At 47.8% G+C, this 13948-nt stretch overlaps 1 protein-coding gene across 2 annotated transcripts in view; it reads left to right on the forward strand.

Moving 5' to 3' along the window:
- Nucleotides 1-13175, forward strand: part of FZD3 (frizzled class receptor 3) — a gene marked incomplete at both ends in the record, with an annotated part of 45932 nt that extends 32757 nt beyond the window's left edge. For both annotated transcript variants that reach the window (XM_079532717.1, XM_079532718.1), the window contains 3 exons: nucleotides 11281-11429; nucleotides 12447-12680; nucleotides 12962-13175. In XM_079532717.1, the coding sequence (XP_079388843.1) occupies nucleotides 11281-11429; nucleotides 12447-12680; nucleotides 12962-13175 (597 nt within the window). The remainder of the gene's footprint in view (nucleotides 1-11280; nucleotides 11430-12446; nucleotides 12681-12961) is intronic.
- Nucleotides 13176-13948: the final 773 nt, after the last annotated feature.

The following is a 13948-nucleotide window of genomic DNA, read 5'->3' on the forward strand; positions in this document are numbered from 1 at the left end:
GGTATTGATTGATGCTCGGCTGAACATGAGCCGACAGTGTGCCCAGGTGGCCAAGAAGGCCAATGGCATCCTGGCTTGCATCAGAAACAGTGTTGCAAGCAGGAGCAGAGAGGTGATTGTTCCCCTATATTCAGCACTCGTCAGGCCGCACCTCGAGTACTGTGTCCAGTTTTGGGCCCCTCACTGCAAGAAAGATATTGAGGCCCTGGAACGTGTTCAAAGAAGGGCAACGAAGCTGGTGAGGGGTCTGGAGCACAGGCCATATGAGGAGAGGCTGAAGGAGCTGGGAATGTTCAGCCTGGAGAAGAGGAGGCTCAGGGGAGACCTTATTGCTCTCTATAACTTCCTGAAGGGAGGTTGTAGTGAGCTGGGGGTCGGCCTCTTCTCTCGTGTCATTAGTGATAGGACCAGGGGGAATGGTTTCAAGCTACGGCAGGGGAGATTCAGGCTGGACATGAGGAAGTATTACTTTTCAGAAAGGGTGGTCAGGCACTGCAATGGACTGCCCAGGGAGGTGGTGGAATCACCGACCCTGGGGGTGTTCAAGGAAAGACTGGATATTGCGTTGAGGGACATGGTTTAGTAGGAGCTATTGGGAATAGGTGAACGGTTGGACTGGGTGATCTTTTAGGTCTTTTCCAACCTTAGTGATTCTATGATTCTATGATTCTATGTCTTAAAACTGACAAAAATTTGGCTACGAAGGGATGTAGATACTGAGGAAAATCTGTCTCCAAGGTCGGTTCAACTCTTTGAAAGGGTAGAGGGCAGCAAGACAGGGGGAAATGGCTTTAAGTTGAAGGAGGGGAGATTTAGGTTGGATGTCAGGGCGAAGTTCTTTATTATGAGAGCGGTGAGGTGCTGGAACAGCTGCCCAGAGAGGCTGTGGATGCCCCGTCCATCCCTGGAGGTGTTCAAGGCCAGGTTGGATGGGGCCCTGGGCAGCCTGGGCTGCTATGAAATGGGGAGGTTGGTGGCCCTGCGTGTGGCAGGGGGTTGGAGCTTCATGATCCTTGAGGTCCCTTCCAACCCTGGCTGTTCTGTGATTCTGTGATTCTATGATTGATTGCAATACATGTTCCTCTTACAAAAAGTCAGCATCCAGTGGTCAGTGTGGGCTTGCTCTCTTGGGATGGCAGACTGTGATGTTAAAAATTTTACCTCTTTTCTTACTCCAATAGTTGAACTGTGTAAAGTGGTTTTGGCCTGAAAAAGTTAATTGGACTGATCCACAAAATCAGGTATTCTGCAAAATCAGAAAGGTCTTGAGTGAAGGCACGTTCCTGTTAGATCTGAGCGTACCCAGACTCCCCACAGCTTTCTCAAATGCCTCAGGGCTGGGCTGAGCACTGCGCTGGTGGGAAAGACATCTAATTTAGATGTTAAAGAGAAGCAAGAGGAAAAAAACTATTTCAAAGGCATTTGCTATCCCAGTGAGTCTTTGAGAAATGAAACCGAGCGCTATGAATTATCTTTGCTTGTGATCTGATGTTCACAACTTGCCCAACCACGTGGGCAAAACTCATTGGGTTGAAACACTTTGGTGCTTAACTTGCTGAGAGTAAACACAGTGCTCCTTGCTTATCTTATAGCTGTTATTTAGGAGGATGGAAGGGGATGTGGGTAGCACGTTTGATTCACTGTAGATGGGGAAGACTTGCTGGCAGGCTGAGTTCAGAACAGACTGCAAAGTCTGGTTTTGTATTGGAAACTCACTTTCTTTTCCATTTTCTGTTAGGATCTCGGTTTTGTGCTGGGTGCTGGATATCCACTCAGACACTGTTTGCAGCAGATTTAACCTAAGAGCAGCACTAAGCATTTGCACACTGCCTGCATCCCTGTGCTGTACATTTCTTCAGCTTTTGGGCTTGGCCTCATACAAGCCAGTGCAATTTCAGAGGTAAAATGTTAGGCATATACTAGATAGAAATCAGTGTGAAGATGGAGAGTACAGTTACTGAGCACCATCCAGTTTGCTCATTCCAGATGCTTCTGACTGAGGTGGTTCTCCCAGCTTCCTTTTCTGCTTTGAAGCAGAGATAGGGGTACCTCTGTACTGCTTGGTTTGTGTTCTGATGAGCTGTACCCTGGCTTGATGTACTGCTGGGTTGAAGAGGTCACATTTGTTGTTATTTAGATGTGTCCTAATGTAATTAGGATTCTTGGCTGGAAAAGTCTAGGGATGTTTTGGGGGCAGAGAGAACAGAAGTTGGGTTTTGGGGTGGGTTTTTTTGATGGGTTTTTGTTGTTTTTTCTTCCAGCTTCTCTTGTTCAGATTGAGGATATGCATCAATACCCCTTAAACACTTTCTAGATCCTGAAAGAAAATGTTTTTGGCTCTTCTTGGAAAAGAAGACATAAATAAGAATCTAAGACCACATGCTTGGAAGGACACAGGATTGTGTTTGGGAATCCCACAGAGATCATTTTGCTTTGCTAAGCATAATACAGATGTGCTTCCATTACTGATGGAGAAGAGGATTTTCACACAAACCATGAGCACAACACAGCTGGTTTTGCTGCCGACCTTCTGAGCGAGCTCTTGAAGCAGTTCCTGTGCCTTGCCTATCTTCTGAAGTCTTTTCTATTTTCCTTGTGATCTTGGCTTTAAAAGCTCAGAACCGCCACGATGTTTTTAAGCAGCTGACTATTAAGTGGATGCTTTAAGAAGATGTAGAGCCAGCTGTCATTTCTAGCAGCAACACAAATAGTCTCTCCCGACTTCTTTTTCCCCCTCTGCTTGCTCTGTTTCATTCCAAGCCCCAGCCTTGCTCTGCAGCAGTGTCAGATGGGTTTTTACTGAAGATGGGAATTCTCACCCACTTGCTTCTGCTTATTGCTGGTGTCAGGGAGAAAAGAGAGGATTAATGGTGGTTACCTAAGCTACCAAGAGCTTAAAAAGAAGGAATGTTTTGTGGAGGGAGCCTCTTCCCTGTCGGTGGCAGTTCTGTGTATCTGGTACAGGCACAAAGGAAGCCAAGTACAGGCTTGCTAATATATATCTGTTAATATTTAAATTATACTGCATTATAGATTGCTGTTAGTGCATTAATTGACAATTAGCTTTGGGGAGCTGGATTTCGATATTGGCTGTTATCTCGGCTTTAGGTTCAGGAATTTGTCAGGTTTCTTGTTTCCCTTTTTCCCAAAGACACTTTTAGATCCGATCCCTTTTTTTTTTTTTTTTACTGTGAATTTCCAAGGTGGTTTTAGATGTGTCCAAATGCACTTCTGAGATCAATATCTCTTCATTTCAGACTCCTGGTTGGCCAGCAGTCACAGGGTGTTTTATCTGCCTGGTTTGCATCCCTCTGTAGAGCTGCCCACGTAACAGGGGCGGGGGGCCCATTTTGAAGTGCATTTAATTCCCACTTGGCACGGGTTGGTCCTTGCTTTGCTTTCTGCCTGGTGCCCTGAACACACACCGTAGGAGCACTGAAACCAGAGACCGTGCTTGGCTTCTTGCAGAAGCCTTTCAACACAGGGAAGCTCTTTTACAAGCAGGTGCCAACTGAGAAGCGACGCTGGTGGTAAAGAGCTGGTAGGCTGTGAGCCAGGCCATGGGAGCGTGCACTCATCTGCCTTCATTCCCTCCCTGCTGAACGGCCCAGCGATGTGCTGCTAGACATTTCAGCCCAGGTTCTGCAGCCCGTGCTTGGGTTTGGTTTCTCCATACACAGCACAGACTTCTCCCCCCTCCCCCCAGACTTACTGCTGGCCATTTGAATGTGTGCTGGGGATTTAAACTGTGCGGCGGTAAAGCTGAGTTGCGTGCAGCTCCGAAACGCTCCCGTAGCAGAATGTCTTTTCCCATGGCTGCACTGTGGGTGAAGGGTAACCCTTGTTGACACAGGCTTTATTTTCACGCACAAGTGCTTCAGGACAATCGCACACGCAGACCAAAGAGAAGAAAAGATGGGGCTTCCATACATCTTAGCAAACACAGTGACAAGAAGTCGTTGTTGAGACGTAGGCTCTGCTTTTTGGGCCTGCACATGAAGCTGGGTCGTTCCCCAGTTGGGTTGGCAGCAGTACAGTGCGTTTTCCGGTTTTTGTTGTTTCCTCTACTAATCAGGGGTTTTGCCATGATATTTGAAATACCAAATCTCAGCTGTTCTGCCATCTGTGTTACAGTGGGCCTTCAGAAGCATGCGGGGCAGTGCACTAAGCTGGGGAAAGAAAAGAGGCTTTGTTAAGAGATGTCTTAGCACCGCTTGTGTGTGGCACAGGCATAAAGAGAATAGATTTAGAGCTGTCTATAAATCTTCATTTCTCCTCCCTCTTTTTCATTAGTTGTTGTTTAGAATTCCTCTTAGACGAGGTAATGGATTTGCTTAAATCTGCCCTAAGGAACTGCTTCTCGTTGAATTCAATTATTCTGCCCTCAAAAAAAAAGAAGGTGAGATAAAAACATCTTTTCCTTATTGCTGTTTACTCAGAAGAGACCGAGCAAATGGGAATGATGAGCTGCACTTCTCTTCAAAAACAAATCAATGCCGACTGTGAGAAGCAGCATTCAGCCCTGTGTCACTCAGTGTCCTAGCAGTGCTTCGGGTAATTCCTCCTGCCTTAAATGCCCAGGAAAAATTAGATGTTCTATCTAATTTCCTGGAATTCTCTTCAGCTTTAGTAATATCAGTGCTGTCTCCGTGCACATCTAGGACTGATTAATCCTGCACACTGCGCACCGTATTTTCTTATCTCACCTTCACATGCATATAATTCCCAGTGCATTAACATATTGAGTGAAAGCAATCATTTCATCCATGTGAGTCATTTCTGTCTGGTTTTTTTTTTTTGCTTTCTAATTGGATTGACTGAGCTGGAGACAAAGGGAAGTGCTGATTTCTCAACCATTATCTTTAGACAGGCAGAGTGGTCCGTGTACCTATGTGTGACTGCTCAAGGTCACCTTTTTTTCCTATTTTCCTTTTGTGGTTTGTCAAAGGAGGTCAGATCTTGCTGTTTTTGAGCTCTCAATTTCACTCTGTTCTCTTTTTAATAAGCGGCTTCCATATCTAGAACAACCTTTAGTTCTGATTGTCTAGGAAGCACTTTCTTCCATTGAGTTTTCATTGCTGTTAAAAGGATAGGAAAAACATTGAGTTTGGAGCTCTGATTTCACACACCCACAGAATCTCAAGAGACCATGGAGGCCAACCCCCTGCATTGGGTCGCACAGGTTGGCACCAGGCATTCACTGATGATTCTGACTCTTTTCACTGGGTTTCCAAGTTGCTTTGAGGTGTTGAACAGCCATGCCAAAATGGCTGTGGGCCAGCTGGCAAGTATCATAGAATCACAGAATCATAGAAAGGCCTGGGTTGCAAAGGCCCACAGTGCTCATCCAGTTCCAACCCCCTGCTGTGTGCAGGTCACCAACCAGCAGACCAGGCTGCCCAGAGCCACATCCAGCCTGGCCTTGAGTGCCTGCAGGGATGGGGCATCACAGCCTCCTCAGGTTGAACATCTTTGGTTTGGTGTGGATGTTCATTTCTTCCAGTATCTCAGCAGATGCTGTCTGTGTGCCTAATCGCTCTGCCTCGCAGTGAGTTCCATCGGGTGGCTGTCCTTGTGCTCTTTGGTGTTCCTTGGCTGTTGTAGGGTTGATCTTACCAGCTCAGAGATGCTAAATGGCATTTTTGCCTTTCTTGCCTTTCTCACTTGTGTTTTCCTTGTATTGTTATTTTTAAGGCGCTCTTAAAACCTTGGTCTCTCAGAAGAGTTACTTGCTTTGGAACAGACAGCTCTGATGGTTTTACCACTGGCAGCAGTTTCATTGGCTTTCCGGGAAATTGTAATTCCAGGCACTGTATCAGTGGTGCCACGGGGCACAGCGTGCGCAATGAAGTCCAGCTTCCACTGTGAGCACTTTGAGAGATTGCTTAGTTGTCATGGAATGAAGTCAGAATAGCCTGCAAATAGAAAGGTACTTAATAGGAGGATAATAGAGAGATAGAGAGCATTCCCAAATCAGAGGTAAGGCTTTGAGCACACTGTGTTCACGACTGAAGTCTGGGACTTGTCTTTCTAAAAATGCTTTGCTGTGTGTGCTCAGCCTGCTCGGGTGGTTGGTGACCCTGCACACAGCAGGGGTTGGAACGACGTGATCACTGTGGTCCTTTTCAGCCCAGGCCATTCTACAATTCTGTGGTTCTCAGCTTTAATACACTTTCATCCCCAATCCTGGAGCAGCTGCTTTGAGAGAGAACTCAGAGCAGTTTTTAGGTAGGGATGTGACATGAATAACTCTGTGTTCTATGCTCTTGTTTGAGAGAAGCTGAGGTTGGAAGCGGTGGGCATCACGTAGCCAAGCCTTGTGGTCAAAGCATAGGGCTTTCCTAAGGAAACCCATGCAGGATGTATGGGTGTGCATAGCCTTGCAGAAGAAGGGTAAGAAGGGATGCAGTTAGTTTTCCAAAACTGTAAGGAACACTGAAAATAGCTGCTAAAGTCTGAGGCAGTGCTGGCAGGGTGGCAGCGTGCTCGTGCATAAAGCGCAATTGGAAAGGAGAGAACTACACGGGAGCTGAGGGCTGGAGCTGCAGAACTGAGCGGCCTCGTGTGCCATTGCTGGCTGCTGCAGCAAGGGTTGAATATGTTCAAGAAGGAGAACAGAATGTCACAGTGGGTGTTACTGCTGCAGAGGTTTTAATCCACATGCAGCGGAGTTGTCCCAGGAATCACATTTTCTGACGCATTTGGTTTTTTGTTTGTTCTCTGGACTCGCTGTTTAATTCCAAGTGAGGTGCTGATATCTGAAGTCGGGGAGCTGTGTTTTTCTGAATAGCAGCAGGAGCTTCTGGTACAAACCAGAACGCAGGCACTTGGGCAGTCTCTCTAATTACAAACCATTGCTAGCACTTACAAAAATCAGTTGCTGCGATTGAACGCTGTCTTTCATTTCAAGATAAAGCCACCAACCGCACAACATCCCAACGGCTTCTCTGACACGCAGCTTTCCCTTGGCCTTTCTCCCAGCAGTCGTTTCCTGGAGCTGCAGATCAGCACATCCTAGGATTGGCACAGGATAGCTGCAGGACCTGGTGCGGGCAGGAGCAGCCAGCAGCACGTCTGCTTACAGCAGCTCCTGGCTGGCACTGTGAGCAACCGCAGGGCCTGAAGGGCGGATGTGTTGGAAGGGAGGCGTTAGGCTGCAGCCGTGAGTCAGGGCCTTTCTGCTTGTCCTGTGGGAGCCCTTTTCAAGGAGATGGGTGATGAGAAGCCTGCAGCCCTGTGGCAGCTGCTCCTGTGCTGTGTTACCCAAAGCTGTTCTTGTGGTAGATGATGAGGCTCCGATGCAGACAAAAGGCTTCTACTGAAAACTAATTCTGTGAATCACAGAATCACAGAATCATAGAATCATAGAACGGCCTGGGTTGCAAAGGAGCACAATGCTCATCCAGTTCCAACCCCCTGCTGTGTGCAGGTCACCAACCAGCAGCCCAGGCTGCCCAGAGCCACATCCAGCCTGGTCTTGAATGCCTGCAGGGATGGGGCATCCACAGCCTCCTATGGGCTGAATAATTTCAGCATGGCAGAGAAACTCAAATGAAGTCCTTCTAAAATATAATGCTTTGTATTTCAGAGGTACCGTAGAGGCAGGTTTCGTAAGGATGGGTTTCTCAGGCACACAGGTTGAATTCTTGGGGATAAAAAAATGCTTTGGATGCATTTGGTGTAGTGAGACAGATGTGCATTGCTGGAGCCAACGCCTGGCATCTCTGGGAACGTCTCCTCCAGAATGGCCTCTCAGCCTATCGAGGTGGTAATCTGAACACTTCTATTGCATTGCTTTATTTATTATTAGCTTGGGTCAGGTTGGTCCAAGTTGCACAGACTGAACACTCTGCTTTAGTTTCCACTCTGGGCATACAGCAACTCGGTAGTTATGAAGTCATTCTGGAGAATATTTGCTAATGTTTTCTCATAATTGTTCTGACAACTGTTTTGCTGTGATCCAATGGGCGAAGTTAATGGATGGGTCTTTTGTGTCCCTGCAGTAAGCAGGAAAGTGCAACTGAGAGCAAGAAACAAAAGGCGTCAGTGTTGTTGTGTGACAGCTCTCAGCCATTCTGCCATGCAGGACCTGAATGTTGGTATTTATTCTGCTCAGAGCAGCGTTGCCATGCAGCTTCTGGCATTTAGAGCCAGAACAGCTTCCGTTAGTTTCTTTCGGACGTCTCCAGAGCCTGCTGTGACTGTTTCACACAGACCTGACCCGTTCTGAAGCTGCTGAAGGATGGATGGCTGTCTTCCTCACCAGCTCTTACATCAGGGCTACATCAGGTTGGCCGTTCACAGTTGCTTGGAGTTGCTCTGTTCTTCAGCTTGTGCTGCCCTGTAGCCAGGGAGGTTGCATGGATCCTCGTTTGCCTGTGGAGTAAAACGGGCAAGATTCTAATGAACTGAAAAAATAATTTGATTTTAGAGAGAGAAATGCAGCTGCATTTTGCTGGGAAATGAGCAGCACGTGTATAATATCCTGAATTTGAAAGCAGTGACAGTGATGGAAATGGTAATGAAAGTGAGACTGTCGGATCAGATTCCCTTTGGTCTTCCCCCGCTTCCTCTGCTCTCAACAAAGGGATGAGTTAATTTGAATTTCATTGCTTTTCATCCTTAGGGAAATATCGAATGATCGGCCTTATTGTGGAACCGGGCCCCAAAGGAGGGGGACAGGTGTTGGGTTTGTGCTTTCACTCCACGTGTGCAGCAAGCTCATTAATGTGTGATTTCATACGTGGCAGCAGGAAGAGGCCACCGGTCTCTGTCACTAAAAAGCAACCGAGGTTGATCGTTCAGGGGCAGAAGGGGAAGATACTCAGAAATTAGTTATATAAGCATCTTAAATTAACAGCGTGCCTACAAAGAGGCATTGTTTTTCCCCAGAGGAATGCTGAAATGGATGTTTTTAACCTCCTCGCTGAACACCTGCTACTGGGGGTTCGGCAGGGCAGCGGTGCGTTCGCACCAATGTCTTTCTGTGCTCAGCAAGGGACGCGATTCACACCCTGCACCAGCCCAGCTGCAGCAGCAGCCTGGCAGATGGGAGCAGGGCTGGGTTGTGAAGCCTTGCTATCACGTATGCAATCTTTGTAGCTGACAGAACTTGTTTGCTGGTCTTTGCTCGGCGAAGCATCGGTGCCCGTGCTGCTGGCGGGACGTGCCTGAGCAGAGCAGAGCAGAGCAGAGCGGAGCAGAGCGGAGCAGAGCACACCGCCTGTATTGCAGCTCCATCTCAGCCCGTTCCCCTGCTGGCTGAGTGCCCCTGAAGGCCTAAAGAATCATGGAATCACAGAATCACAAGGTTGGACCTACAAGATCATCTGGTCCAACCGTCCTCCCGTTACCATTGCTATCACAAGCACTGAAACCACATCTTGTAGCTCCTCATCCAGACAAATGGACAGAGCAAATGTGGAGGTGCCCTGGATTTCAATAGCAGGAATCCAAGGGTAAGCACGAGGGAGCTGCTGTGTGGTTTTACTGCTGTTAAAATCCAGGCAATCATTTCTTTGTCTTATTGAAAGAAAATGGCAGTTTGGGTTTGGAATTACATCAGTGCCATACTTGTTGGAAATGAGCTCGGAGGCTTTGGGTTTAAGCACCTATTAGTTACAGTTTTATATTCCTGGAACAGTGATTTCGAGTCTTATTTTTCCTTTGTTAATTGCAATTAGTGTCTCCTAATCCACAGAGATGTTGTTTAAGACAGGTGCAGTCACTTTAGTATTAATGGTTAGGGAGCCCACCATGTGTTCCTGCTCGAATTGCTGGCTTCGTGCAAAGAAGCTCGTGGTTGAGTGTGAATAGTTTGCTTTGAGAGCAGGGTGCTCCTCTTTTCACCCAGAGGTATTTGGTGAATTGATTTCAACTTTTGCTTGGAATGATTTGCAACACCCTGCAGAAATGCATGGAGCCAGAAGCTTTGCTGTCAAATGGTTGGATGCAGTGTGTTCATGGAAGAAATATCTGTTCCTTAGTGGGATGAGGATGCATGCTTACACACCACCTCGCTTCTGTTGTCTAGCGTAAAGCGGTCTGACTCAATCCAGGAGATAAAAATGCCCTTTCAGAGCACCTCATCACACGCTGGCCTTCAGAGCTCCAACTCTCATGTTGTTTTCAACACAAGAATGGGGATTGCACTCATTGCCACGAGAGCTGGGCCAGCAGGCAGCACGGTGTGGAAACACCACAATTCACCTGAGCATTGCCTACATTAAGTGATGAATTTCACCACTTATTCCACTTCATGCCGCATTTGCACGTTATGAAATGAGATAATAGGGTTAATTTCTGAGAGCTTAATTTTGCTGCATAGGTTTTTATTGGGTCACCATTAACATGTCGATATCCTTTTCTTGGGTGAAACCTCACACGATGGCTCCAAAGCCGCCCAGAGGACTCGTGCTGTGTGGTTTCATGCCTGCAAGGGCCAGGAGGTCTGCGGTCTGATGTGAAATCCATTCAGGAGAGAACTCACCTGGGAGGAGCCTTGATCCCATTTCATGCAGAGATGAACTCTGAGAAATAGAATCGTGCTTGTGATGCTTCTAAATTAAATTCCACATCGTCAGCTCTTCAAGATTTGCCCTTGACAGCTCACTTTTTGTTGTTGACTCCACAAAAGGCCTCCATGCCTATTTGTTCTGACAAACCTATCTGGAAATTACGTCTTCGGATTTGCTCCCACATCTTTTCCTAGCAACTCCTTTTTGGATGAATATTTGCAAAAATATGCACAAATATTCACAAACATTCATCTGGTCACGTTGAATAAATGTGGGCAGTCAGAGTTGGCAATAAGTCATACCTTGGTGATGCCTGACGTTCCCAAGGGAAGGAAAGCAAGGGTAGAGCCCTCCGTGAATGGCAGGGAATAAAGGGTCAGCGTTGAGCATCCCATGAAGCCTTTCACTGGGACTTTTCCCAACAGCGAATGTAACACCTGGTTTTATGTAGGTTAGTTCTGTCAAAGAAATGAGTCTTCATAACTTGCAGACTAGAAAGTATTTCACAGTTATTCAGGGCACAGACAAAAGACCAGAAGTACAAATAAAGGCTGGGACCTCACAGCGGTTGGGGCTTTTGTTTCACTCCGCAGTGGATCGGCCCTCACATTCAGTCCTGCTCTCTGGAGCCGTGAAACAAAGGAACCCTGTTGATGTTTACTTTGGCTCGAGGCACAGACAGTTATTTTAAATGAGTTAATAAGAGGAGAAGCCAGCTATGGTGGTTTGTATGATGTTCTTTTTGGTCTCTTTCTCTCTGCAGGTCACTCAGATGAGTCGTCCAGATCTGATCCTCTTTCTGATGAAATATCTCATGGCTTTGGTGGTTGGGATACCCTCTGTCTTCTGGGTTGGAAGCAAAAAGACCTGTTTTGAGTGGGCCAGCTTTTTCCACGGACGCAGGAAAAAAGAGTGAGTACTGAAACAGACAAACCAGCCGAGTGCTGACTGAAGTCCTGCTGCCTTGTGGTCCTGGCAGCATTTTGATCAGTGTCCTGTGGAGGCACGGCCAGGAGCAGGTAGGGTCAGCTTTCTCTGTCCTTATTTACAGCGGAGCAAAGGACAGCACAAGCAACTGCTCCGAAAACGAAGCCCTGAAGAACAAGTCATATTTTTAGCCATTCTTATTCTTTGGTCCCAGAATCAAAATTTCATTGTTCTGTTGGTTTTAAAATGAGAATCAGGTTTCAGTTAAATACTGCAGCTTCTCTGCTGTACGCAGAGCAGTGGAATGGAGGGCTGTCATTTGTAAAGGTACCTATCTAGAATCCGGTCCACTGAATCACATCGTTACGTGGGAATTAAACCTCAGCTGTTTTCACCATGATTGCAGTTCAAAGCAATTGTCTCTACGTTTAATTTTCCCATATGCCTCTGACCGTAAAGCCCAAGCGCTCCGATAAAATTACAGTAAGATTGTGTTGTAGCTTCTTTAGGGCCAAAATTAATTTAGGCTGAGATATGGCTTAAATTTAGAAACAGTGTATTTGATTACATAATAGCCACGAATACCTGGTTTCATAATCATAAATATTGTCTCAGTAAGTGGCTGTTTCAAAATAGATCTGCAAACATAGCAAGCCTTTAAGTGGCTGCCCCGTGGCGTTGCCTTGGCCATCCATGGCAGAACTGGCCCTCTGCTGAGTAAAATGCCTCCTGTAGAGTTGGAGCAAATGTTGATTTATCCACAAGAGAGCCTGGTAGGATGCACGCATGGCATTTGGTACATCAGGTACAGAGAGTGTGAAGGAGTCAAGAATACGAACTTTGCTGAAATACCCAAATTCTAAATGCTTTAGAATTAGGCAAACGGAGCCATTATAGCGTAAGTCCTGCTTGTAAAATACTTGTAGTGCTGTTCCTGCGATCGTCTTACAGCCCTTATTGCACTAATTGACATTAACTATTCAAACCTCATGCCTCATTCAGAGTTGTCAACGAGAGCCGCCAGGTGCTGCAGGAGCCAGATTTCGCTCAGTCTCTCCTGCGGGACCCCAACACCCCCATCATCCGCAAGTCCAGGGGCACCTCCACCCAGGGCACCTCCACCCACGCCTCCTCCACCCAGCTGGCCATGCTGGACGAGCAGAGGAGCAAGGCGGGCAGCGTGCACAGCAAAGTGAGCAGCTACCACGGCAGCCTGCACCGCTCACGCGACGGCCGGTGCGTTTCCTTCTCTTACATGGAGTGCGTGACGTGGGATGAGCTCTGAGAGCAATGGGGAGGTGGTGGGGTCAGCATCCTGGAGGTGTTTGGGAACCGTGGGATGGGGCAGCGAGGGACGTGGGCAGTGGGCACGGCGGGGTGGGCCGGGGTCGGACTGGCTGACCTTAGAGGCCTTTTCCGAGCGGAGTGACTCCGATTCTGCCATCTCAGCACGTGGGAAACCAGAGCTCTCCCAGACTGCCGTGCTGACAATACGATCCCCTCTGTTTGCACACCAGCTACACCCCCTGCAGCTACAGAGGCATAGAGGAAAGGCTCCCTCACGGCAGCATGTCCCGGCTCACCGACCACTCCCGGCACAGCAGCTCCCATCGGCTCAACGAGCAATCGCGCCACAGCAGCGTCAGGGACCTGAGCAGCAACCCCCTGACGCACATCACGCACGGCACCAGCATGAACCGCGTCATCGAGGAGGACGGCACCAGCGCTTGAGCCTGGCGGCGCCGCTCGGCATTACGGCGCCTCTGGGCAGCCGCTGCTTTCGTGCGTCGGGAAGCTGAGGCCGGCTTCTCCGTTCTGAAGCCGCCGTTCTCACGCCTGCGTCAGAGCCAGCGTTCAGCAGGCTTGAGTCGCTGAGCACCCGGCTGCCTGCCTCTTTAGGGCCTCTCTGTAGGTAATTATTTATTTGATAACTGTTATTTACCCATCAGCCATCGTTGCTGGATTCCTTGTTCTTGAAGAAATAAACCTTCCCCTCCCTCCGACGTGTCGTCACATCAGCAGGTGCCACCACGGACAGTCACACCCACATGTTCTCTAATGGGCGTAAGGGAATTCTTGGATATTGAAGGAATTCCTCCACATCTCCGATAGCAGAGCGATTTTTGTGTCACAGAGGGAGGGGCCCGGACTCAGTGCTGTACAAAGACAGCGGCAGCGTTTGTAACAGATAACACTGGAAATTGCAACAGGAGCAGCGTTTGGGAGGGGAGAGGAGATGGCTGAGGATCGCCAGCTCCTCCCAGGGCTGCTCAGGCTCAGCTGCGGGGATGGGTGGAGGGAGGGGGAGGAAGGAGGCAAGGAAGGGCGCTTTTTGTATAACTTGCATTGTCCTTGCTTTTTTTACAAGATACTATTTAAATTTTCTACTTGTTTACAATTTATGTAGGAAGAGAGGAATTTTAAAACCAGTTATCTAGATAATATTCAGCCACTTATTTTTAGATTACTGTCCAAAAGCTGAGATCGCCCGTTCCCAATCTATT

This window comes from Tetrao urogallus (assembly GCF_951394365.1).
Source record: "Tetrao urogallus genome assembly, chromosome: 2".
NCBI lineage: Eukaryota > Metazoa > Chordata > Aves > Galliformes > Phasianidae > Tetrao > Tetrao urogallus.